Consider the following 27981-nt stretch of genomic DNA (forward strand, 5'->3'; position numbering starts at 1 on the left):
CAAAGAAAAAGGGCTTAGAGGGCCTGAGAGAGACATGCATGTTCATCTCTGTTAAAAAAGTATACCATATGGTAGAGATGACATATTACTCAGTTCCAAGAGCAGAGCCCAAACTTAAAGTATGCTTTTCTGTGGCAATAAAATAAAAAAAAAAAAACAAAAACAAAAGAGAACCCCAAATGTTCATCAAAACTATTTAGCTGATTGTTACAGTTCATAGCTGCATTCATGCAGTTGTAGTCTGCTTGCAGCCAAAAGTCCAAAACAGCCATCCCACAGCATAGTCAGTCCTCCAGCACCGTTATTTCCCAAGTTCTTTATAAAGCAGATTTTCTGAGAGCAAAGAATGCACGTAGGAATAAGCAATTCAAATCTTCTGTTTACTGCCAGTGACATTGAGCTGTCTAAATATATTCCTCCAGTAAGGGCCATTAAAAAAAAAAAAACAAAAACCAAAAAAAGTTGGTTTTTTTTTCACTCTTCCATATGTTGAGAAGCAGAAGGGGTCCCTGTGATCTGTGATTCTTCTAAGTTTTGGGGGTGTTTTTTGTTTAACATTTACTCACATTTTTTTTTTTGCCAAGGGAAGTCTCTTGAGAATAAGGATTTGTGGTTTGTGTATATGTGGAAGATAGAATTGTCTTAAACTGTCCTTCTGCATAAATGAAGAAAAACATTCTTTGTAGGTGCTCTAAAGAATGACACTAACCTGTGCTAGCCAGGAATGTCAGTGTTAGAAAGACACTTCCTTGAAACCCTTTGAGAGAGGCTAGGATTGCATTACTTGCTCTACATCTGGTTGATGAACCTTTCAAGCAGCAGAAGCCCATCCTGGTTCAGGATTCAGGTCTTTCTCCAAATAATGAATATGCCCTTCAGATATCACATCACCTGCCTCTGAATATCTGGTGGTTCCAGCTGCTTTCTGGCTGACTTTTTTAAATGAAAAAGTGATTACCAGTGGAATTGGAGGGCCAGAGGTACCGCTTGTTCTAACTGTAAACTCTTTTCCCTCACCCCTTTCAGCATTGCTCACCTTCATTTCATTTTGAGAGGCTCAAAGTAGGGAAAACAGAAGCTTGTGGCTAATGTAGTTAGTGGCAACTTTCTTTCAGAGCTTATTAAACTTTTCCTTTTCGCATTGACTTATTTGGCCTGATACACAGAACATGAGTCAGTGACACTAATATAAACATCCGCCCATGTCATGCTGCCAACACAAGCTACTTGCTTAGCTCTGGTTGCACCTTCTGTTGTTTTAGTCCATTGAGGTGAGACTCCCAGGGCTTCTTCTAATCAATCCCCTCCTTCATGGAAAGATAATGTCGAACATTTGCTCTGACTCAAAGGAAGAAATAGACTGGGAGAGTACATTTCCATGTGTCCGATCAAATCAGGTTCAAATAAACTCTGACCCTCCTTCTTTAATCTATTTTCAGAATAAAACTGTTCCCTTTTAAACTGTTTATCTTCCCTAAGAAATGCTGAACTAGAAGGTCACTTCTAGAGGTGATGGGGCAGCTTCCGCCACTAGAAAAATGATTGATTGGTACCGTTCCCATTATATCTCCCTATTTTAGAATACATCCCTGTGTGCTTCTATGTATTACACATAAGAATGTGTTAGTCTGTGGACTGCACCAGCTATGGAGTTTGGAACAAGCCATCTGCTTTACAACAGGACAGTCAGAAAGTGACACACAAAAAAAGTTTTCAGACACACGAATCTGTGCAAAAAGTACATGGGGAGGTGACAATTCCGATGTGCCACGCATGCCTGATTGTGCCTGTAGGATTCAAATGCCTGTGTGCATGCAGGTGTCTGAATTTGTTCTAGGAACTCTCACATCAAAGTATGAGAATGAGATTTGCTTTTCAGATGCGTATGCAGGCATACATATTGTGCTTGAATATTAACAAGTAGTAGTTGCGTGTGGGCAGGCTTCCTGAAGATGTCTTTACATGGATCCCACTGAAATATATTGGATCTGGAGTGATAACCAAGCAAGTAGGAATTCACATGCTGCATTGTTTATTTCTTTATCTTAGAAAAATTAATGTGTTTTAGTACTTACTGGATAAAGGGGCAGATCTGTTCAGAATACATTGACAGAGTAAATACAGGAGACTGGCTATTATACTGAGGAAAATTAAGGTTTCATCCATAATAATAATAATAATTTTTAAAAAGCTATTAAATTACATTAGGTTCTTCCTCATTCAGTTCTGACTTTTTATAAAATAAACAAACAGGGAAGTCCTGGTAAGTGGAGGCCTGCACCCAAAACAGTATTTTAAAGTAAGAAAGCAGTGACGATTTTTATTATTTACTGTCAGTGGAGGAGATCATGTGTTGCACTCTAAATAGAAATCATAATTATTAACAGCCTCCTGTATGCATAAAGCTATGATATTATTTAATGTTTGCCTTTCTTCTGTCCTTTACAGATGACCCTCATAAGCCAGAGGAGAAAGATGAAATTTCCAAAGTTACAATCATAAGTCTTGTCCCATTACTGGTGATTTCTGTTGCTGTCATTGTTATCTTTTATGCCTACCGCACTCATAAGAAGAGGAAACTCAACAAGGCATGGGAGAAGAATGTTAAGCCCAGGAAACATAAGGACTGCAGTGATGTTTGTGCCATTATGTTAGATGATGACCGCTCAGACATCAGTTCTACCTGTGCCAACAACATCAACCACAACACAGAATTGCTGCCCATTGAGTTGGACATTGTTGTTGGCAAAGGAAGGTTTGCTGAAGTGTATAAAGCCAAATTGAAGCAAAACACATCAGAGCAGTATGAAACTGTGGCAGTCAAGATTTTCCCCTATGAAGAATATGCCTCCTGGAAAACTGAGAAAGACATTTTTTCAGATGTAAACCTCAAGCATGAGAACGTCCTCCAATTCTTGACAGCGGAGGAGCGTAAGACAGATCTTGGTAAACAGTACTGGTTGATCACCGCATTCCATGCTAGAGGAAACTTGCAGGAGTATCTCACACGGCACATTATCAGCTGGGAGGACCTCTGGAAACTGGGTGGGTCCTTGGCCCGAGGGATTGCCCATCTGCATAGTGATCACACACCCTGTGGTCGACCCAAAACACCTATTGTGCACAGGGACCTAAAGAGTTCCAACATCCTGGTGAAAAATGATTTAACCTGCTGTCTTTGTGACTTTGGGTTATCCCTGAGGCTGGACCCTTCTTTGTCTGTGGATGACTTGGCTAACAGTGGACAGGTAAGTTAAAAGTTTGAAGAGGGGGTTGTCCATCCTGCCAATTGGTGTCTCAGTTCCTGGGGAAAAAAAAAAAAAAAAAAGAGGAAAAAGCCCCTCAAAATCATTAAGAATTAATGTGAAAGTGTTTATAGACAAAGACACTCTAAACTTAACATTAAAGCAACAGCAGTCAATGCAAACAGACATATGATAAGGATGTGCTTCACATAATAACGTTGTGCCACAGTTTTCGTGCCTGATGGTGTTACAGTTTTGTGTGAGTAGACCCACTCCTGGCTTACCCCAGCATATGTGAAGTTTGTCTTCTGTCCTCAAGAGGTGTAAGCAGATAACTGATAGATAATAACTTTGAAATGACAAAAATAAACTTGTTTATTTAAAGTAAATAAACTTGTTTGGTACATTCTCCACATACAAGCAAATGCAAGAATGTCAAATAACAATAATTGCCCTTTTGTGCTTCTTCAACTAGGTAGCGTGGGTAACACTCATCTGTTTCAGAGGTAGGCCAGCGGAATGTTTATAAATGCTTCAAAGATTAAATTTTTCAAGTACATCTCTAAATATTGGCTCTTCTGATGACAACTCATAGTATAAATTCAGACCATTTGTTAATTGGTTCCTAATTATTCAATTATACATACATACATACATGGATTTTTATATTTTTATATGTAGGTCCCTTCAAAGCCTGTTCATTTGAGATGACTTTTACTTCACATGGAACTAATATTTTGTTTTAAAACATTGTCAGGGACAGCTAGTGCTCTGCTGAGTCCACAAGAGCTTTGCTGTTGTTTATCTAATGAAAATCTGTCTTTGAAAGTCTCTTTAGTGAGATGCAACATCTCTTTAGTGAGATGCAAATCTGTCTTTGAAAGTCTCTTTAGTGAGATGCATTTTGAGAAGATTTATTAACCAGAGCCAGGAATGAATGATAACCAGTGGAGCCATATTTAAAATAATAAGAACATCACTCACAGTTACATACCATTTCTCACCAGACCTTTCTGGAGTTCAAGTGAAGTCATACCATATTCTCAGCCTTAAGACCGGTCCCATTTGGGATAAAGTGAAAACAGCGTTCAGCAGTGTAAGGCAGGGGCTCTGAAACTCAACCCCACAATTTGATTGCTTAAAGCTGACTGTTACTTGTACATTGGTTAACCCTGTATCAATTTCAAGTTGATTTCTCTGGCATCACTCACAGACACTTGGAAGTAGGAGGACAGTGTTGATACTGCCACTTCCACAGTCTACACCAACCCTAACAACAAAGAGCAGAGCTGCTCTGTGCAGGTTGCTGCTTTGGTGTCAGTGTCCTTGGGCACCAGTGTTGAGGCCCACTGTTTCATTTTGTTTAGCTCCAGTGAATCTGGGGGTGACCTAGCTAGTGTCATTCTCCTCCGTGACAAGTAGTATGATGGTGTGAAGTGATTCTACTTCTACCTCCACCTTAGTTCTTCTGGGCACACAAGTGTTACCCACTTAACTTTCCCAACATGCCAGTGGCAGTGTTGTAGTTTTTACTGAAGGGGCCTTCATGTTATGCATAATTTCTAAACTTTACCCTTTGACTCAAACCCTTCCCACCAGTAGGTCCAACTTTTTAAAGTATATAGTGGAGCTGACCCATTTTTAATTCAAGAAAATGTTTAGCTTCCTATGAAATAAATAAAAGAGTGTATTTTACCATTTTTCTAGTCAGTCTGAGTAAGGCAAGTTGTTGGGGTTACAAAGCCATCTTCTTTCTGATCTATTCAAGTACCTTCCATATCATGCAAATATAGCCATTATTGACTATACAATACTAGTGCCCTTAGTGACTGGCTGGAACCCATCTTTTCCCCCATTAGAACCTTTGCAGTCTTTTCAGTTTGGCCATCCATGATGGTTAATGTTTGCAAACATCTGAATCTTAGAAGAAGTGTAAGATCTCCTGTAAAAAAGATTCAAAAGTCACTGCAGGAAGGAAGATGGACCCTCACTAAAAGCTTTGGAGAAACAAGAACTGAAAGCAGACTGGTATTTGCAAAGAGAAAGAATATCCAGACTCTAGAAGGATGTACCAGACTCAGGGGTCACCTTTCCTCAAGATACAGGAAAAATATCTGTGACCCAAAGACTTGATAATCTAAATGCAGATAAAAGGACATATGCAGAGTGGAATGATAAATCCTAAGGATGGAAATAGGATTGACTTGATAGCATTCCTCAAGTAGTTTTCTCTCTGCATTTCCCATTGTACTGTTCAGTTACAGGGCTTCATCCTCCATTGTTCAGCAAAGCTACAGAATCATTGTTTCTGCTGCAAAGAGGGTGTGAAATGTCAGATCAGAACAGCACTTTGTCACAATGTTATGAAGCTGTATTTAGGACCCATTAATTCTTGCTAAAATCAGCAGGGATTGAAGCTATGAGACTGTGGTCTATGTACAGGTAATCCTTCTTAAACTTTGGATGAGATCTGCTTGGGGAAGAAGTTATGTGTTGGGGAATAAACGGGGGTAGGAACGACATCTGCTGGTTTCCGTACATTCATGTTCCGTAGAGGAGGGAGATGCTGACCACCTCAGTGATGCTGAGACATGATTGTCCCAGCTACTCATTCAGTGTAAGGCTGTTGCTCCCATGCTTGGCTTTAAATTCATCAGAGAGACCACTTAGTAGGGAATTTAACTTTGGGACTTATCACACAGGTTTCTTTCTGTCCTCTCTTTGTAAAGGTTTTGATCCTACTACTATTTGCATATTTTTGACAGAAATTCTCTGCTGTTGCAGAATCCTGTGACAAACCCATGTTGTTCGTCTCTCCTGTTGCCTTCTTATGGTACATTGCACTTTTTGTGCAAACTTCCCCATTTGCCCTGAGCCTGGGGTGATAAGACGTGTACAAAAGCTTGTAAAATGGATGTCGTAGATCTCTCAGAAATGTACCTTTACTGCATGGCTTCTTGCAGTTGCAGACCCAGTAACTGGAATGATCTCTTGCAGTTCTACTTGCCACTGGGCAAGGTGTAGTGCAAATAGCTCATATAAATCACAGGTCTTACTTCACCATCCACTTGTGCTTGTTCATCTCTGCAATTAACCAGACACCTTCCCTGTGAAGACTTTGTCATTTCAGAGCAACTGTTGAGTGATCCAAAAATGCTTCCCTAAATCCTTTCTTGTGATAAAAACAGACATTTAAACTTTGTCTTCTGTAATGCAAGGTCATACTCTAGATCTCAACAAAGCAGCTAAAATCATTGCTGAAAACTCCTCAGTATGAAAAAAGTTTATGAGAACAGCTTTTCAAACAAAGGGGCTGATCTTTGGGTTTGATTCAAATGTGTGCTTCTGCATTCAGTATTTGTGTATTTGCTTTCTTCTGCCAGGCCTGCATTTACCACTTTCCTTTTAAGCCTACCATGAAAAGAAACAGCTAACACTGTAATATGCAGCACAAAAGAGTACAATGTGTTTTTTGCTCATCAGTAAGACAGCAGCAATTGCTTCAGGCCCAAAGGGGTGTATCTGCGAACATCCAAAGAGTGAGAGAGTTTGTCAGTGTCAAAATTATTTGCTTAAGGAACTAAAAAGGGCTTTTTTGTTTTTTTTTCCTTTACCAAGACAGAGGTGCAAGTAAGTTAGTAGTCAGGACATTGCCAGATTCCCCTGGCAGCAGAAAATACGGCCCGTGCCAAGTATGGCCAGAATTTTTGGATACATGTCAAATGGCACCGTTTCTGTGAAAGCTGAAGTTAAATCACAGCAGAATCCAAACTATGATTTACAATTTCAACTCCTGAGCTCTCCCTGATCTCCTCTCCTGTAGGTTGGCACAGCGAGGTACATGGCCCCTGAGGTTCTAGAGTCCAGGATGAACCTGGAGAATGTGGAGTCCTTTAAACAAACAGATGTGTACTCCATGGCTTTGGTCCTCTGGGAAATGACATCTCGCTGTAACGGTGTTGGAGGTAAGTGCCATCATTTTCTTTTTCTCTCTAAAAGTATGTTTAGACAGACATGCTCTTGTAGTTGTGTGGGGAGGAGACAATTCTTTTTAACTCTCACCAGGTTTTTTAGTGTATCTATCTAGATGCTATAAATTAACAGGCCATTGGCAGCAAGACACACGTGTGCATAAGCAAGATTGAAGGGCAAACACCTGAGTGCATGAGAAAATGGGTCTTTGGTTGCTGTAAGGATAAATCAATCCTACTGGTTAGGTAGACCAGTTTTAAGGATTATTACTGTCTGGGTTTTTTCCTATAACATCTTAAGTACCCATGGATTGACTCAGTCTGGTTGACTTCACCCAAAATGATTGGAAACATAAGACAATTTGAAATATTAAGACCAAGAAGTGGTAATTGCTTCCCATTTACTTTCATGAAATGCTAATTCTGAAGCCTAATGAGGGCCAGTTAAGTGTCACATTCACTAGCTGATCATTTCAGTAAAAGCCATCGTAGTGATACAAAGGCCTTCTTGCTTTCTGAAAATCCCCAGCTGCTATTCGTCATGTTTTGTTATGTTGCAACAGATCATCATTATGAGAAATCAAGGGAAGTTTGCTGTATAAAATTCAGTAACAAAATAAAAATGATTGGAACTGACTATCAGAATAGCTCCAGGAAAAGCTGCTATGCTTGTTCATATTCAGAGTTTGATCACTGAAACAAAGTCCCCATTTCTGTTTCACCTAAAGCTCCCCCAGGATTCCCAGTGTGCAGCACTGGTATGTGCTAGAAATCAGAAAAGTTGCTGTTGAGCTATCTGCGTTACATATTGCCATGTTTGAAGATTTTGACCTTACTTCAGGGACTAAAATGAGGCTAAAATTGCATATAAAAGTCTTCAGTCTGCTGGAATTCTCTAACATTCATCCTAAAAAACCTGCTGCACAATCCAGGGCTTTTACAGGCAGTCTAAGGAGTGGGGCTGTAAAAGGTAACACTAATGTGGGTATTATAGTAGATACGCAACCATGATTTGATTTGTTACCCTTCTTCCAAAAATAGAGGCTCCATTTTCATCAGACCTGGAATGGTTCCCTCTTGAAGGGCTGCCACAGAGCCAGGGCAATCTTGCAGGCTAGAGCACTAGGCTAGTACAGGGGCAAAATCAGTGTCCCATGGGAAGATGTGCATAGCTGCTTCTTGTTTCTCTACTAACATCTGTGGGATACTGCAAGGGTGTCCCTGGAGGTCTCTACAGCCACTCTGCACAGTGGCTGTGTGGCTGCATCACAGTGCCTGTGTGCAGGAGGGGAGGAATGCTTCCACCTCAGATTCCTCCTGTGCCTGACCAGCATTTGGTCTTGCTGTGTGGGCTGGATTGTGGGCAACAGGTTTGCCCCTGTTTGCACTCTGCTGGGAAAGCTACAAAGCGAATATGTGTGCAGAAATCTAGTGCTAGCTTGAAAGCATGAAAAAAAATTCTTTTCTGTTCAAACATTTCAGGGAAAAAACATTTGGTGCTTCAGGAACTGAACCTCAGTCTGGCATATTCCAAGGCAAACCTATCCACATTTAACGGTCGTGGTCATGCCTGTTTCTGAGTGCATTGGCGCAACCTTAGCCTTTCATTAGCACTTTGTAAATGTGGCTGAGGAGATTTAAAACCTGAGAAAAAGAATCTTTGCCCTGTCTCTTGAGCTCTCTCTGTTTCTTGCATTTAGGAACTCACCTTATTAATATAAATATGAGCTGTTTGCTGTGGAGTCTTTCATCTTTGCTGATGCCCGAGTCCCTTCCTGTTCATATTTGCTGAGTATGGTGAAATGGAGATTGTGGCAAAAGCAAACCTTATTGCTGCTGTTCTCAGAAGGCAACTGCCTAAAGGAGGATATAAAGGCAGTTTCATAAGGAAAGAAAATCACCAGCATGTTTAGCTAGAGGAGACTGACCCATTATAACCTTAAGAAGAATTCAAGTCATTTCAGGAAAAGGAAAGATTTATCTGGCGCACCATCCCCTTTGTTTTCAAGGTGAAGCTTAATGCCTGCTTACATCCTGATTTTCCCTGTTCGTTTTGTCCCTCAGTCATCCTCATTGCCAGGAACACATTTCTTGAATTTCATTTCTCTGTTTCGGTTATCTTTCCAGGGGTGAAGTCTCCAGCAAAACCATGAGAGTACTTGGGCCAATCTTCCGGGATGGAACCTGTCTTAGTGTCTCCATCCAGAGCAGTTAAATACTGGATGTAGCTCCCTTGTGACTGGTAGTGAGACTCAGCAGCACTGCACAGTATCTCTCATTTTCCCCTGGTTCATGCAGCCTGGCTATCTTTGCAACCAGCTGGTGAAATACCCTTACAATGATTCATGACTACAGCTCCCCTCTGCTTTCCCTCTCCATCTGTCACTCATGAGACTCCCTCCTCTCCTCACAGCTTTCCCGAGGAGCTGCCTCTGCTCATGCAAACCCCTCTTTTCTTCCTAAACTGTTTAGGCACTGAGACAAATGGCTTCATATATAAGCTGGAGCAGGCTGACCTGATTGCAGCCACCCTTTCCAAAGGAGACTAAAAATGTAGGCACCGTCTTTGCAGGGCAGGCTTTACCATGGTGTCAGCTCAGTCTTGCTAGAGAAAGCCCATGGCTTTTTAAGAGGGCAGGAGTGGCAGCCTAAGCCAAGGCAGGGGCATTAAAAACTTTCATTAGGGAGGAAAGCATGGGGCAGGGGGGTTAATTGCTATTCAGCCCCGTAAAGATACAGTCACTGACTTCTTTCACAAAGGGAGTTCTCAGGATTCATTTGTCAGTGTGCAGGTGTTTGGTGAGTGTGGGAGGTAATGGAGGCAGGTCCTTTCAGTACAGCAGCTTTGTCAAACACAGTCTCCATGCTGTGCCAGGCCTTTTCAGTCAGCAGACGTTTAAACAAAAATACCCAGCAGCATAATCTATACTGTGAAGCTGCTGTAGTAAATAAGCAGGTGGGGATCGGCTTTTGAGAAAGGCCGTGGTGTTCATTGTTACTTTGTTGTGCTAAATATGGAGAAGCAGAAATGGGGCACAAGGGAAAGGGAGACAGAGGCAAAGATCGAGTTTGACTGATTTTTCACTGGAGTGTAATTTAAGAAGCATATTTAGAAACTCAGTAATACTACTTTGGGGAGAACTTGAACTGCTCCATGCTGCTGTTAACTTGGTATTTCATTCAGCACAACAGCTGTGTACCAGATGCTGCACGTTGCAAGAAATATAATTTCCATCTCAACCACTAGCTTTCAGAGCAACACGGCTTTGGCAACTGAGGCAAGTGTAATTTCTCTGACAGCCTCCTAGAAAGAAAAGAAAAGCATCTGTTTTGTATCGGAACTGTTTGGGGGGGGGAGGGGACCGGGACTGTTAGGGTGGCAGCTATTTGTGCATTCTGCGCTTCATGAGATGCTCAGCTTTCATCATATTGACATGGAGTGGTGACAGTTTTGGTGGCAGGGAGTGTTTTGATAGCCTGTACAGCCTGGGGCTGTTCCTGCACGTTGGGCCCTGAGGTGGCTGCAGCTGCAGCGTGATTTAAACCTTTCCTTCTGTGGAGCAGTGCCCAATTAAGGCATGTGTGTGCTGCGCTGGCTTGTGATGACATATAACCCCGAGCTGGTACATCCAGAGAGTGCAGCATCACCCCATAACAGGAATTCATGCCCTAGAAATTCTCAAAGTGTCACCGCAGTACTACATGTAAGGTAGCAAGTGCCATGCTTCAAGAAGCCCAAGGTAGCACTACACTGATGTCTTCTATGTTCCTCTACTTTCCCACCTCAGGATCCAGCACATACTAAGCAGCTTGTGACCATACACTGAAGGTAGAGCTCATGCACTCCCAAACCTTTGAAAGAGTGGCTGTGTCTTTGATCATCAGATATGAAGTCAGTTAAAAGATATCTGTGCAAGGGAAGATGCACAGTGAGTTCACCCATTCCAACACACCCTCACCGTTCCCAGCTAGCATCTGTACTCTGAAGCATCCTTGCCCATGGCAGGGGGGATTGGAACTAGATGATCTTAAGGTCCTTTCCAACCTTAATATTTGTATGATTCTATGAAGGACAAACAGGGAAACCTAGGAAAAATGTGAAGTAAGCATTTGAACAGCTCCTTAAACATGGCCGTGAAGTGGGTTTCAAGCCTCTGCTTTATTCATTATTATCCCTTTGTGCAACAGCTAAACAGATCCACTGTCCAGATTCCTCTGGCATGAAGAAAGACACAATCTGCCCACACACAGAGGTGTGTGCATGAGCCGTCACAGTAGCTCTACTATTGATTGATTTATCCTTTATGTGGCTCTCCCCTTGTAAACTCTAAATGGAGGGGTATTTCAAAAGGATCTAAAAATTCTCAAACCACAGCCCACTGCTGTGGACTGTGCTTCACAGCTGATTTTTGCTGGTTGCCTTTCACCTCACTCCTGCTTTAATTCTACAAGTGAGCCTCCCTCTTCCATCCTGAGAAGCTGTCCCGCAGAAATCAACAAGAGAGATCATATGAGGGAGTGTCAACAGGGTTTGTGGGTATGCTGTTCTGACCCAAAGGAAGATAATTTCACTGCAAAGAGCTTAGAGTAGAAAAAGAACACATGAGCAAGGCATATTTTTCATGAGGAACCCACAGCCAAATTTTTCAAAGCATTCAACAGGCACAACAAATAGATCTTCAGTAATGTCTCTCTTTGGGGCTAAAAATCCAATCCCAGCCTTTCTGGGAGCTCTGGCCAGGCCAGTGTCAAAGGACACCAGAGATAGAGCAATTATTAGTGCAAGATAGCTCACAACCATAACTTAAATGCTGGAGGTTAAAGTTGAAAGAACGCTGCCATTACTGAACACTAAAGGTGCTGTATTTCACGGTGCCTGAGGTATTCATCGTACTTCAGCCAGTTGTCATTTTTAGTGCCTGACTGGTGTAAAAACAATCAAAAGAAACATATAAGGCATGAAAAATAGATTCAGCATCTATATACAGCCATGCACAAGCAGCTGGGCACAAACATCTTAACCTGCCTCAAACTGACATTTGCTACGTCTGCTGTATCACATCAACATGATCCATGAATAACCCCAGCTGTTACTGCAAAATGTGTCTGACACCTGAGATTCCACAGCATCAGGATGATTTACTGCAAGAGGATTCAGTGGGCTTTTCTTTGTAAATGAAAGAGAAGGAAGGAGATCCTGCATGCTTTTCAAACTGAGGGAAGGCATGACTATTACTACAGAGTCATTACAGCAAATTAGCATCTGGCCTCAATTTCTCGTTCTTTACGATAAAAGAACAACAAACAAGCAAACAAACCCAAACCAAAACAAACCTAAAAAAACTGTTCAGTCTTTACATTTGGAAGAGGAACGCTTGTATCGCAGAAAGAATTTCTCAAACAGGGAAAACGTAATACAGACATCAATTTTTGAACCATCTCATAAACCTGAATGGCCTCTGAATTAACCTCTGCAAGAGGAACAGGTCAGTCGTACAGCAACAGCATCCCTCTGTTGGGTATTGTGATTCCTCTGATTCCACATACTGCAAGATCTCAGAGCTTTGGCTGCTGTCCATGAACACTACCCCAATCAAACCATGGCTGATGAAGATGTAGGAAATGGACATCTAGGTCATGCTATTTAATTTTTTCCAGGGAACATTAATATTTTGGTTGGCTGTGAAAGGCATCTGCTTTGTAATCTTTGTGCATCCACTGCATAGTAATCCAGGTCTGACCAGCAAGATGGCAACTTCCCAATTAACTTCTAGGGCTAAAGTCTTGTAAATTTACTTTGGCTGAGTAATCTTTAACTGAAATTAATGTGGGTGAAAATGGTATGCCTTCTTCTAGAGAGAAGAAAGCAAAGCAGACTTTGACCCTTGAGACTGAAAGAAAGTGGTTTACGTATGAGAAGATAGGAGTTGTGTTTTGGGATTATAGCCCCTCTCTGGAGCATTGTGTGGACAGTGGCCAGCACCAGATGGTTCAGGAGAAGGAAGGAGAGCTCTGCAGGAGGCATCTGTGAGGTGATCTGTTGCACTGCACACAGTTGTTTGCAGCTGGATCTCTAAACACTGAGTGTGTGTGCTTTCCAAAATGTTTGTTATGGTAACTTGGCTATTATTTTTAAGCATTAGAAATTCTTTTTCTGTAGCCTGATAAAGTCTTCATCCCATGGCCATTGCATAGAAATCGGAGCTATAGCCTAACTCAAAGATTTTAGAGAAAAGTCCACCTTTTAGTTATGTTCCATACTATCTTGTTTTTATCATGATATCATATCATCTTGGGGTTTTTTATCTTTTTTTTTATCTTTTTTATCATATCATCTTGGTTTTTTATCATGATATCATTTCATCTGTTTTTTATCTGACCTATGTCATCTCGATCATTAGTTATTTTCATTACTTTATCATATGACACCTTACCGTTCCTTTCCCTCTGAAGTAAACAAAGACAAGCTTTAGAGTTTCTTTCCATATTTTATGGGCCTTTAATCAGTATTATCACCCTTCTCAGAGCTTTTTTTTACCGTAAAATGCCCCTTGAGAGTAGTGAGCAGCTTTGGACACTGCATTTGACGTTTGGTTGGAACATTACATAACAGTACTGTGTCTCCCATCTCATTCATCTCTCTTCACACATCTTCTGGGCGCTCACATGTATTCCCCAGACTGCCTTGTAGATTACACTTCAGTTTTTCTTGCCCTCAATTAATTCCTAGAAAGAAATAGGAGGCAGTAGAACAAGCCAGCTTCATAAATCTTTATTTGGTACTAGGAAGTCATTAGGCCTGTGAGTAGAGTCTCTATCTGTTCCCAAAGAAACCACAGCATTTTCTACACTGTGTCAGCATCTGCTATAATATTTCCACTCTCAGAGATTTCTTGAGTTTTCTCCAAACGTCCCATATGTCAGCTTCTTCCTTTCTCTCTCCAAAGAAAAGTGAAGAAAATATGCAACATGCAAACAAAAACTAGAGTGGCAGCAGCCCCTTCAGGAAGCTGTGCCCCTACATCATGGGCCAAAACTGATCCATTTTGGGAAAGAGGCCTAAAATAAGAGGAGACTACTACTTTCTATAAATGAACACAGCTCACTAATAAACAAGGGCAGCATGGCAGCTTCCAGCACTGCTCTTTGTTGTATCTTTGTCCTTTTCAAGCAACTATTTCATCCTAGCAATCTGGCACATTAACATCTATCATGACCTAAATATATTTCAGTTTATATTTCACCTGGTAAGTGTGAACACCGGGGGACCTAAGGGCAGCTGATTCTTGCAAGCCTGGCTCAAGCAAAACTCACCTTGAAGCTCCTGTGTGTTTTGCCTCAGCACAGATTGAAAGTCTTGCAAATCATTATAGATTATTCTGCTGCTCTAACTGTTGCTAATATGATTATATACTAAAGGGTTTGAATGAAAATTGTTTAGGAAAGAAAAGGGCAGGGAGGGGACATGTGGGAGAAACACATATGAAGCATTTTTGAAAATGCCAATTGGCTTTGCTTTGTTTGGAGCTGGTCAAGCAGAACAGTGGCACTTGAGCGGCTAATCAGTAGCTCCTACTCCTCCAGAGAGCAGCCAGCTCCCTTCACACTTGGCACCAATGCAGCATAGTTGAATACCCTTGTGTTTGCTTATTTTCTTGGCAGAAGTGAAAGAGTATGAGCCCCCATTTGGCTCTAAAGTGCGAGAACACCCCTGCGTGGAAAGCATGAAGGACAGTGTCCTAAGAGACAGAGGGCGACCCGAGATCCCCAGCTCCTGGCTTCACCATCAGGTAAGAACACCACATGTGAGCAGCTGGGAGCTGCACTGTACATTTGACTGCTTCCTGAAATCTGAGCCTTAGATCAGTGCCCTGCTCAGCAGGCTGGACATGTCTTTTGCACAGATTACAGCTCTGTCACATGGTGACACTGGTGCGGCAGTGGTTAAGACACCACAGTGCTCTGTATCACACCTACCCCCAAGCTCTAGAATTTCTGCTGCCCACCAGTGCAATCTAAAAGGGATCAAAACAAAAAGATTGAAGACCTGAGATCTGACAATCATCCAGACAACCACAAAGTAATTAGGGCCTTAAAGCACACTGTATGTAGGCTCTGAAAGGTCAAAAAGAACAACTTTACACACGGGCCCCTTCAGCAGTGAAAACAAATCTCAGTACTTTATCATGGAGACCAGTCATAGTTGTATCCCAGCAGTTGACAAGTTTAAGAAAATAGGAAATGAGTCTTCAGCAAGGCAGTCTGGTTTTATTCAGGTTGCACATTAGCAGTCTGTTTCCCTTCTAAGTCATGAAGCACTCTGCCAGCTTTTCCCCATTCATTGACACTGTGGTTGCACTTCCTAGGCGATAGTAGATTTCTCAGTAGATGAAACTGAATGGAAGCATGCCGAAGGCATGCATTTCTTCACCTTTGCTATGAGCTGTTTTATCAGCAGAGATAAAATGCGAATTGTATCAGAGAAGAAGCAAGGCTTTGTTGTCCCACTTTTCAATGAAATACGTTGAGTGGTCTTTACAGGCAGAAGACATTGTGAACATTTATAAAAGCCCAGGCAGACAAGATCAGATAGTATTTCCATCAGAAGCAATGCAACACCCCCTTTTTCATTCAGTTAAGATGTTAAAATCATAGTCTAACACCTACTTAAGGAAGGCAAGTGAGTGGCCAAAATCAATCATCTTTCCAAACAGGAACAGTGCATCTGCCACCTGATGATTATAGCAACGTGCACCCCCTTCCTGGACCATAGGGACTTCCTCCTTACGTAGTCATCTGTGATAAGTAGGGTTATTGATGAGTGTCTTTTAACTGGGGAGGAAAGCTGTATTTTGAGGGACAGGTGGATATCTATCTGGTATTAGCAGCACTAAAAATCTCTTTACGTTTTTAGGAGCCATAGGTCTTATTAGGAGCCAACTATCTTCTAACAAGTTAAGCTGGGAAGGAGAGGTTATAAAAGTGCTCATCTTGATAGAAAAGAACTAGTTGCAGAAGTTTTATAAAAATTATTGATGAGCTAGTAAAATGAAACATGAGTTGACTGCAGTTGTTTGTTGTCCACAGAGGAAAAATGAAGTCTAAACTAGTAATACATATGTGGTAGTTTAGAAGAGCCCAATTAGCAAAGCAGAAAAGAATCCTGAGCCTATTCATTTGAGAGAAAAATAAAATAAAATAATAGAAAATGTTTAAAATTAGGAACAGTATGAGAACATTTCTCAGGATATTCAAAAGACATGGTCTCACATGAGAAAAATTAAAGAAAAGAAGGGTAGATAACTGCTTAGGAAAACGGAACATCAATAGGAAGATCTCTGGACAGCAAACCTGAGGATAATCAGAGTTTTCTCAAGAGCAAAAAAAAATCTAACTTAATACCAGTCTTTTACTGGATATGAAAGATACTGCATACACTAATGCAAAGGTCAGCAAATATTTCTTTTCTGCATTTGAAGAGCCAGATGACCTGAATGTAGTAGAAGGTGATGAAGGCCCCTAAAAGCACATGTCATTGGCACCTAAAGCAGGCCTGGAGCAGTTTAGGTGGCCCAGAGAGTTGTCTGCATTCAGGCCAGAGCCCCACTGCAGTGTACCACTGCATTACATGGCAGTAAAATTGGGCAGTACCACTGGTTAGGCCTTGCAGAGAAGTGTCCAGGAGCTCATTTTACACACAGCCAGTTGTAGCAGAAGGTGTAGGTGTGTCAGCATGCCCAGAGTGCCTGAGTAGGGAAGCACTGGGCTCAGGATCCCCATGGTGCTCAGGCACCACGGCTGCTCTCATAGCAGCAAGCCTGAGTGTGTGCTCAAGGTATGGGAGTAGAGCTAAACTTCATCGCCTTTGGGTTTACATATGTCCTGGGTTCCGCAGTAGCAGTCATGTTTTTCCTTTGTGTTAACTGGTGCAGTGCAGTGTTTTGACTTTCAGCTCGGGAACAGAGCTGATAACAAGGATATTTTGGTTTGGCCAAGGACTTTGTGAGGCTCATGCTCTGCCAGGGAGGAGGGGAGGCTGTGAGGAAGCAGAGACAGGGCGCCTGACCCGGGCTAGCCGGGGAGGTATTCCATACCACAGCACGTCATGCCCAGGGTGGGGGGTAACTGGGAGTTACCCGGAAGGACAGGGGCTGTCGGGTGGAGCTCGTTTTCTTGGCCGGTGGTATCGTATTCTCTTCCCTTGTTATTTTCCCTTATCATTGTTGTAGCTGATAGTAGCGGTGGTGATTTGTTGCTGGACTGTTTTTGTCTCAACCCATAGGAGTTGCACTCTCTCGATCCTCCTCCCCGTTCCTCCGGGAGCGGGGAAGGGGAGAGCCCCGGTGCAGGGAGGCAGGGGGGGGAGACGGACACGGACCTCGATTGTTGTCAGCTCGGCACCACTCACTGGGAGTGAGTGAACAAGCTACCTGACTGGGTTTAAACCACGACAACATAGCAAACAAAATGATTGCATATTGGGACCTAAGTGTCCTGCCTTCGACTTCAGATTTCTTCCCTGTGTAAAACCCAGACCTCACTCTGCCTCCAGTACAGGGCACCCACCAACTGGGAGGACCACGTATCTCCGCTTGTGTGTCACCAGGATGGGCAGAGCTGGCTCCAACAGGGTTCAGCTAAAAGTCTAAGGCAGGAAATAGATGCTTGATAACACACTCACAAGACATTTAATGAAAGTGGATTTAATACCCTTCATCTAAATCCCCTCAGGGTTTCACATTGTGCTGTCTAAAATGCAGTGATGCATTGGCTTCCACAGGGCTGTGACAGTTTTCAGCAGCTCAGGATCTGCTTTAAGCTCCATAGAAGCTGACCTTACTGTAATGGCTCTTCCATATTCATTTCCTTCTTCTGCAGTCGTGTTTTTGTAATGAACTCATTGTTCATTGTGACGAAATTCTGGAACGGATTTACATACTACAATTTCCCTTTCCCCCACCCCTCCTTTAATGAGATTTGTTGCACTGCTGATTTCAAGTTAATGTTTAATATTTAATTTAATTTACTGCTTGTAATTTCAATGTCAGCAGAAAACTAATGTTATTTGTACACAGACAATAATGTTCTGCTATTAACATTGACATCAGTCAACATCACCAATTAGGTAAATTATGCAATTAATGCAGTCTTCTGGAATGTTATTTTTTTTAAATGGGAAGTTTTAGATAAGTCCTACTTAATGAGCTTTTAGTGTCATAAAGCAAAGCACACAATTTCCTGGCAAATACCTCATGTTTATAAAATGCATTACAGAGATGCAACTGTGTTTTGCTCCTGTAAACACATGCATCAGTATTGAAATGAAGGTTAAATAGTTACATCTGTGAGTGACGTGTTTAAGTGTTTGTGGGACTGTGGCCCATATTTGCACATAGATTTAGTTACTCTGCAAGAAATTAATAAAGGGATTATGTAGGGCTCGATATTGCTGACGAGCAGAATTTCTTTTGAAAAACTCAAACAGAATTCACATACACAAAGGCATGGGTTAAGTGGGAAGTCACGTTATCCAAGAATTCTGATCATATTTATTAAAAAAAAACTGAAACTACTTGATTCTATAGCACCAGTCCAAAACATCATTGTTCTTTGTTATAAATTATCAGAAAATACATTTAGTACCAACTAAAGTGCTGAAAATACTGTAGTAGGGTTTCTTTGAAAAAAAAAAAAACAAACAAGAAAAGCATGCCCACATGTATGTAGCAGCAGAGCCCATAGAATACCTCCAGGACACACATGTATAATGCCCTGAACTTCAGAGGACACTAACACAACTAACATACATGGGCTTTGGCAGTACCTGGCCCTATCATGACTGCTCTCTTTGTGCTCTCTGCAGGGCATACAGATGGTGTGTGAAACTCTTATTGAGTGCTGGGACCACGACCCCGAGGCCCGGCTCACGGCACAGTGTGTTGCGGAACGCTTCAGTGAGTTCAAGCATCATGACAAGCTCTCAGGAAGAAGCTGTTCAGAGGAGAAGATCCCTGAAGATGGCTCCATGACCACTGCCAAGTAGTGTGCACCCGAGGGCTCCAAAACAGGGAAATCATTCCTAGATGCATTCACCTTGGCAAAGGAAGAAGTCTCAATCGCTGACTTGACTTACTTCCTGGAGGACTGAGGCTGTCACTACTCCCTGTAGGCTCTGGCTCTGGACAGGGAGGTGTATTCATGGGAATTAAAAGCCAGGAGTAGGTGTCATACCCTACTACTGGCTGCTGGCATCATGTCATAGGAGGAGCTATATATGTTAGCACTTCCTCAGGAAATGGGATTTGAAAATAACTAATAACATTATGCACTTTATTAATGCCTGTATATAACTATGAAAATGCTATTTTTATATATATATATACATATATATATAAAATGTGTGTATGTATATATATATCTATATATCTGTAAACAGCCATGCTCTGAAAAAAAAAGAGTTAAAGCAAAAACATGTGCTTCCAGGAAATTACCAGTGTGTTGGAGATCCCTCCGCTTAGGGTCGAAGCCTGGGGAGACTGGCATAGCACAGCACCAGCAATTGTGCACTAAGCGCTCTGCCAAAAAGATAGGAATAATATGTGATAAGAAGATGGCTTTCAAAGCATGTCAGTAGCCAGTTGGCTGCGGGCCTGCAGTTCACAGTTGCAGGAGCAGTCTCACATAGGACAGACCAGTTTGGCTTTGCAGTTGTAGCTACATGGTCCAGTCTGCAGCACATCTTGGAAATTCAGGCATGCCTTCGCCCTCCCACCTTAACACTGACGTCCTCAGTGTCCCAGAATGGGAGGGCATGGATTTTTGGTCCCTCCCAAAACTGTTTTGATACAGAGGTCATTCACGTTACATGTTTATTGCTTTGAACTCAAGCTGCTTGCAAGCAGATTGCAAAACAGCAGCAGGATGAGTTTTTCCCTCCTCCCATCCCCACCCCCAAACCATACAAAGCAAGACAGGACCAGCAATCCAAGCAGATGTTTTACATTTGCTGTGCTTTCTGAGTGCAGGCAGTACTATTTTTTTTCCATTCCTTTTACCTTGATTGTGTTGCTGTAAGAACAAACATTTTTTTTCCCTATACATCACGTCTAATTGCTTGACACTCCACAGTCTGAATGTCCTCTGTGTTTTCTAGAGAAAAGTAAAGAAAATGGCCAGTGCCTTTTATTTTTGCAGAAGAACCTCGGAGGGGAGGGAAAGCTCCATGGCATTAGGTTAATGGCATATCTTGCTGTCAGCACTGCTTGCATATAGGGCAACTCAGCAGTTAAGAGAAACAAACCAAAAACCCAAGAAAGACAATTCGTTCCAAAAGCATCCTTCAGACACTGCTTGCATTCTTTCAGTTCTTCAAAATGTTTAAGGCAGTTGACATCACATTTGGCCTATATAAATGACAGCAGTGTGTTTAATAAGTGCTAGTAGTTTTGTCTTCAGGAGTTTTGCAATGATTTTTCCATATTATTCTTCCCTACAGCATGTAAGCAGGCCTTGGAAATCAGAAATTCAGCCAGCACAAACCAGCCCTCTACAGATGTACCTGGTGTAATTTATTAAACACAAAGACAAACAGTGATATTTCTCTAGAAGATTTTGCTGTGTAAGTCAATAGGAATCATACTTATTCAAATAGGAGTTAAGGTTTATGTTGACAAATATTTTATTTGAAATGGTTTTGTATCTGCTTTTTTATTTTCCTTTCATTTTAACCAAACTACTCAGAAATATTTAAGCAGAGCAGGGCAAAACCTCAACAACTACAGTGGAATTCAGAGGATATTATGTCAAATTTTATAGAGGGGGGGATGTTTTTCATAGAAATAGTGAAGCGTGGGCAGGGGCAAGAGCTGCAGGCAGGGGCTGCAGGAGTGGGGTCCACTGCCCTCTAGCCTTGCACCTCGGCTGCCCGGACTGCAGCCTTTCTCTTCCTTCACCCATGCGGAAGGTCAAGGCATGGTGTCCAGTAGTTCCTGACAATACTGACATTTTATGGGGGTTTTTGTACTACTACATGTAAAGGACAATTTTACTCTTTTAAGGAATATTTCACCTGTACATTATGTATGAAATAGGAATGTGAACAATATATACTCTTGTATATTGAAAGTTTCAAGCACTTAACTTGCTTTGTAAACTGGGGGTTTTTGGTCTGTTTTGTTTTGTGTAAAGCAAATGTTTATTGGAGCAAATAAAATAACAGACTCCAGTTTGTCCTTCATCTCTGCAACATCCAGAATAGGAAGAGGACTCTTCCTAAAATGTTTCAGGCCCGTTCATTCCCACCAGAGGCCTGAACGTCATGATCAGTGTGTCCACTGGCCTTTCCATGTATCTTTTGCTGATGACTCCTTCCCCCACCCTCCATCCTGCCCTTCAGCAGAACAGCACTAACAGATGATACCCAGACTTGCTGGCCCATTAACCCCTGTGCTGTAAAACCTCCATAAGTCTCCGGGTGAAAGCGAAAGGGAGAAAAGAATTCACAGATGATGAGCTCATACTTTTAGGTTCCTCAGTTCTCGCTGTAGGCATGCCACTTAAGGACATCGTTTAGTGGTGGACTTGGCAGTGTTAGGTTAATGGTTAGACTCCGTGATCTTAAAAAAAAGATCTTTTCCAATCTGAATGCATCTATGATGAGGCTGTAGTTAAACCTCAGTCATTTTGTTGCTGATATTAAAGTGAACCAGAAAACAACCCACTAAATCTATGTAACTGAGAAGTGTATGATTAATATGCCTTAAGTAGCCTTACAGCTACTGCTGTCCACTCAGAGCTTTCACCTTTTTAAGGTGACACCCCTCCCATGGAATACATGATGTAGCATCTGAGACTCTCCAGGCATTACCATTTTTTTCAGGGGTTGTATTTTGGTGCCAAAACCTCCACCAGAGTTTATGCTTGACTGCAATGAGTATCTCCTGAACCTTCATATATGGATTCCCCAAAACCAGCACCCAGGTATCTTCATTCCTGAGCTGGGCAGAATCACAGATAACTGAGGCTGGCAGGGACACCCAGACCCTAGGAAAACCTAGCATCACTGATCAGCCCCAGCATTTGCTGGTGCCCTGGTGGCACTGGCCAACCCTCACCAGTCCCCACCACTGGCCACATGGGGATCACGTGGGGCAAAGATCTTCAAGCCCTGACATCCTGTTTACACTGGCTTAAAGTCTAAGTCCTTTGACATAACAAAGCAAACTAGTGTTGCAAAACCAAATATAAAATGTATTTAAAAAATGTAGCAGACGAACTCCACAGACCTTTCAGTCTTGAAGTGCAGAATATCCTTGAAATAAAGTACACTATATCCTTTCAATTATTTTTTCTTTCAATTTTGCCCATCTTTCTTAGCCTAAATATGGTATTCAACATCCTTCTGTAAGCAGGTCTTTATTAGCATGTCAATCAGCCTTTTATTGACATGGTACACAGCAAGGAGGCTCCAGCTGTGCAGTGCAGAAGGCAATCTTTGGGTGAGCTACTAAACCATGCAATGGTCTAAAACGGATGGCAAATTTTCCTGACACATCATGTGGCAACATATAAGCATTGCCTCCCTAGACTCAGAAGTGACAAGAGATTGAGATGAAAATACAAGACCTACTCTGGGGTTTTTTGGTGCATCATTGCAATGATTTTCTATGAATCATTTAAAGTAAAACACTATTTTTTTGAAAGAGCAAATCGTTTCATACAGGGTATATGAATGCCTGGAATGTCAAAAACAGTGTTTTGTCTTTGATCCAACAAAACTGAGCTAAAGACTGTCAGAGAAAGGATCCAGCAAAAGAAAACACAAAGCCCATCTGCTCACACCACTAAGAAAAACAGCTACGCAGGATTTGCCACCTAGGAGAATCGTAACTTGCAGCACATGGGTTCACAGACAGTGCATTCAGGAGTGGCCCATCCATAAAAGAGGCACTTAGCAAGTGAAAGATGATAACTGCTGATACTTAAATCCAGCCCTAATTCTGGAAAGGTGACGTTTCTTTTAGTGAAATTAAAGCCAGGGTACCAATTCTCTTCAGCCAATATATTTGTTTTCCATACACTATCCTGGAGTGTTCCTGGGGGCAGAAGCAAGTAGGCCATAATTTTAATTAGCTGAAAGGGTTTGGAACAGGATATAAATAACAAGACTTAATTTTCCAGCTGTTAAGCCTTGTACACTTTTACACAGATTTGCTCATGAGCTTTGGCTACAACCCCTTTTGCTCATCTAATCCCCATGTGAGAAGCAAGAATAGTATTTCTGTAACATGACAACACCACCCACGCTTCAGCCTCACCACTGAGGAGTGTGCAGAAGCAACTTGCAGAGGATTAGACTGAAGTTTTCCTTATAATGCTTTGAATGGCATAGCAAAATGGACCTATACTTTAAGGCATTAAGGGTATTTCCCATCAAGCAGCAGGTTGTTTAGTCTAAGTACTTCTGGAAAGGACATGTAAGCCTTATTAAATAAGGGGAGGGGAAAAAAGGCAATTTCATTTTAATGTAGGAATGTTAACATTTATTTGCTTGTCTTGAAATAATTTCTGGAATGGTTGCTTTAAGAACTTAATCTTAACAAAGTCATAGGAAACTGGAGGAAGAATTTAAACTAATTTACTTCATCCATTTATAGATTGTTGAAGTTAATCACAGTAAACCAAACAGGATTCAGCCATACTTAAACACAGCCTTTGCTCAAATATAAATTGTTTATTATATCCGTGACACACAACCAAACAAAATTGATTCCTGATTTGGGGAAGAGTCTAATTTGGTTTTACTAGCTCTAGAGAAAAACATTTTGGCAGAAGGTTAGCTTTTCAATGCAGAACATTCTCAGAAAAAAATGAAAGTGAGGGAGTGATGCAGCAGAGTCTCACCACATCTTCATCATCTTCACCACATCATCAGGCTGGCCTAACATTGGCTCCTATGGCAGGGCAGGCCCTTCCCTGGTGGAAGCAGGGCTGTGCAGGGGGCCATGAGGGAGCCTGAACACTGGCAGCGAACAGTCACGGGGCTGAAGCTTGATGAGATGAAGCCTTCTCCTTGTGCTCTCATGGGCTCTCATTAAGACCATCCTTTCACCCCACTGTAACACTGCTGAGGTCAAAAGGTGTGACTTCAGCAATTTGATCCGTTACATCGACAGAGAGTAGGCAGCTCTTTCACATGGACAATGTGCTTTCTCCATCAATATATGGTGAGTGCTCATAGACTAGCTTAAGGGCTGGATGTCCTTTTATTTACATGTCTTCACCATAGTGCTAAAGATACAAAGTATTTGGTTAAAAAACCCTACCAAGAAATACAATAGATTTTTACAAAGAAATTTTTTCCTTTCATTTTTCCCATGAGCATCTTAACAATCCTTGGTGAGTCTTGATTGCCTTGTGGGTTGGCTAGGCTGATGCTCTATATTTTTGCACTAGCTGCCCGCTGTGCAAGATCAAGCATATTAGCTTCTAGAGGAGATGGAGATGTATTTCAGGAACAAATGCATGAACTAATCTTTGAATACAGGGTCAGTAGGTCAAATGATGATGTTTGTTAATCTTTTTTCATCTCCTTTTCTATACGTGTGGCCAATGCATTAGCAGTTGGATTGCATGAATGCGAAAGAGCAAATGAGTCACCATCATAGTAACACATTTCTTGCTTGAACCACACATCTTGGCAATAATAAAGTTACTAACTTAAGGAAATTAAATGCTCTGATGAATATCTTGCATATGCTTGTGACTATTTTGCTATACTTCATGGTAATAACTGCATTTTTAAATACTTGCTTTAATTGTCTTCCAGGAGTAATTAAAATTAAATTATAAATATTCTGAGTTGCATGTACTGTTTTCATTAAGATAATAATTATGTGGGAAGGGCTCCTAACTGGGCAGGGGGAGGAGATCTTCTTTGAAAATATCTTACGCAAGTATCTCCTACATGATTGCCTCATCAGGCTCAATAATCCAAAACCAGAGCGATGTCTTTGTCTTCCAGGTCTAAAGAAACCCAGCAAACTAAATACTAAGGGTATTCTTTGTGAAGAAAACTATGGGAGAAAAAAAAAAAAAATGGCTGGAAAGGCCAAAATGTTCAGTACTTGTTTGGTTGCATTAATCTTCTCTCTAGCTAAAATCAGACAACAAAAGATTAATTCTCAAACTAGCATGGGATAAGAAAAAAAGTGGAAAACACTTAGTATATTATATTGTTTCAGCCTGACTGATCTAAATGAAATTCTCCTCAGAATCTCAGATCCACTTGTGCTTGTTTTTGACTACTCTGACTCTCCTGCATAAAATGGGAGTATGTGTCCAGCCCCAAATCTAAATTCACATCCCAGCCACATCATGGCTCTGTATCAAGGCAAGAGTTTGATGCTCCCTCATCTTCCCCTTCCTAGACCCCTATTTGCCTGCAGTCAATCAGTCATATGGCCCAGATAGGCCTTTCAGCACCCTTCAACTATTTGAAGACAACCAGAAAACAATGAGAAGAGGGTAGGAGTCAACATGGACTCACCATTGTTGTTGGTTATTTTTTCATAAAGAGTAGTACCTCTTATAAAATTGAGAAGATAGATACAGTACACATCATTGTGTCTTGAGCTTAGAAAGGCTTTTGACATCACCTCAAGTGATATTCTTGTTAGCAAACTACGGAAATATTGCCTAAAATCAAGTACAGAGGGGCTGCAAAGCTGGCTTGAAAAAGATAACCGTTACGATGGAGATCCCTAGGAGGCATTGAGTGTGTTCTATAGCAACCTGAGTCTAGCTCCTATTCAGTATTTTAAATAATAGCCTAGGTGATGGACAAAAAAACAGGTATTTATTAAATCTGAAAATTGTATCATGCTGTGAGAGGCTGCAAGTGTGCTGCAAGATGGACTGACAATTCAAATTGTTCTTGACGGTTTGAATGAATGTTTTGAGAAAACATGATCCTCTTTAGTAGGAACACTTACAAAGGAGTAATTAAGCATTTAGCTATCTAATGGGGAAAATACATGTAGAGCAGTTGACCAAAGAAGCTGTAGTGCTCAGAGTAGATCACAAACCTGACAAGAGTCAATAGTGTCTTCCTGTTATAAAAGAGGGTGACCACCACACTGTGATGCATAAACAGCAGTGGTAGCTGAGAGAGATACAAAGTGAGCCTGCCTCTCTTTTAAAATCTGGTAAGGGTTTGCCTTGCTCTGTCTTGTTTTGGGCAGCAGAATAATAAAACTTTCATACATGATCTCTGAGGAAATGTGGGAGCAATTACTGCAATGCAGGACTAGAAAAGAAGATAACTGAGGGCCAATAAGATAATAATCTTTGAACATTGAGAAGTTGCAAAGAGGAAAAATGTGTTGGACCTAATTGTGGTGGACATCAAGCGCAGCAGAGAACGTCTAGATAATACATTAAGAAAACCTTATGGGAAGGCTGCAGGATGTCCAGCATGACTAGACAAAGGTGAGACACCAGTTCTCTGGTATAACCGATCCTGTAGCAGAATGGAGGTCCTAGCACTTTGGTGACATCTTAAGATCCTTTCCTGCCACAAGGGTTGCAGTTCTGTGTTGAGTTTGTGTCTCCAAAGGTTTGTGTTCAGGGTGCTGAAGAAGCTGGAAATCTAGTTCAATGGGAAATTCCAAAATGTGCTGGGTCATGGGGGCAGAACACAATCCTTTTGCAACTCACCACAGAACATCCATGGAAGGGAAAATAGTTAAAAAACAGGCATTTGGATTGCTTCAGAATATACTCAAGCCTGGAAACTCAGCACTCTGAGGTCATACAGCTTTAAAATGTCTTGCATGCACCTGGCTCCATTTTTAACCTTGGTAAAGAGCAAGCTTAAGGAATTGCTGCTCTGCTGAGAGGCTCATTTTTCCTGGCACCCTGAGCTCCCCACTGCTCAGCTTGGAAGCTCCAAATATGCAGTGTCACCATGGGTTACACTGCATGGAAACATATTCCCGTCACTATTAAGCAAGATGACAAGAAATGATCACAGGTCTGCATGTATTTCCCTAAAGTCAGTTGAAACCAAATGTTTTCACAGGAAGACTGCTTAAAACAAAGCACCTTTTTCTGACAAAGCATTTTTGTCTGAAAAATCCCCAGATATTTTAGTCCAAATTCCCTCCTCTGCCACATGTGAGGCGTCCAGGAGAAACATCCTATGTTTGGCACAGACTGGTTACCAGAGGACACACCAGTAGATGGAGCACACGACAAGGCAGTGCTACCCTTTGGCTCTGTAACACTAATTAATATTCTCACTGTTCGCTGCTCACAGCTTGAGGCAACAGAACTGGGTGACAGAGGCCTGGACCAGTCACCGAGTCTGCTGCCAAGCTAGGGTTTTCTTGGTGCTATGATCCTGATAAGAGGCTAGATCTGCTTTAATGTTTACCATCGAATTTTTTGGCTGGCTGACTTTATTTATATGGCATTTAAGTTTAGCTCGTACACTGCTAATTATGACATCATTATATGTATCCCCACAATTTTCTGTTTCCCAAGAGATTAGTACATCCCACCTCTAACCAAAAAGTTTTTGCTGTGTTTTGCAAGTCCCCAGAGATTTTGCACTTTTTGTGACTATCTAAAACTCCCAACGTAGCTTCCTCAGCAAATTTCATAAACATACATCTGATCTTTCCGAAATGGTTAGCAATGATAGTATGAAGCTAGAGTAGCCCATAATCAGTACCAGCATTTGAGCGGTATCTTCTCTTCACCAG

The 27981-nt window shown here is 41.6% G+C and overlaps 1 protein-coding gene across 1 annotated transcript in view; it reads left to right on the top strand.

Moving 5' to 3' along the window:
* TGFBR2 (transforming growth factor beta receptor 2) overlaps positions 1–20507 on the top strand; it is a 57053-nt gene extending 36546 nt beyond the window's left edge. The window contains exons 5-8 of the mRNA XM_062603586.1: positions 2449–3248; positions 7069–7210; positions 14879–15006; positions 19080–20507. Coding sequence (XP_062459570.1) covers positions 2449–3248; positions 7069–7210; positions 14879–15006; positions 19080–19259 — 1250 coding nt within the window. The 3' untranslated portion in view covers positions 19260–20507. The remainder of the gene's footprint in view (positions 1–2448; positions 3249–7068; positions 7211–14878; positions 15007–19079) is intronic.
* Positions 20508–27981: the final 7474 nt, after the last annotated feature.

Source organism: Pezoporus occidentalis, unplaced genomic scaffold, assembly GCF_034315485.1.
Source record: "Pezoporus occidentalis ecotype Australia unplaced genomic scaffold, CSIRO_AGI_Poc_V1 ctg80, whole genome shotgun sequence".
Classification (NCBI taxonomy): Eukaryota; Metazoa; Chordata; class Aves; order Psittaciformes; family Psittacidae; genus Pezoporus; species Pezoporus occidentalis.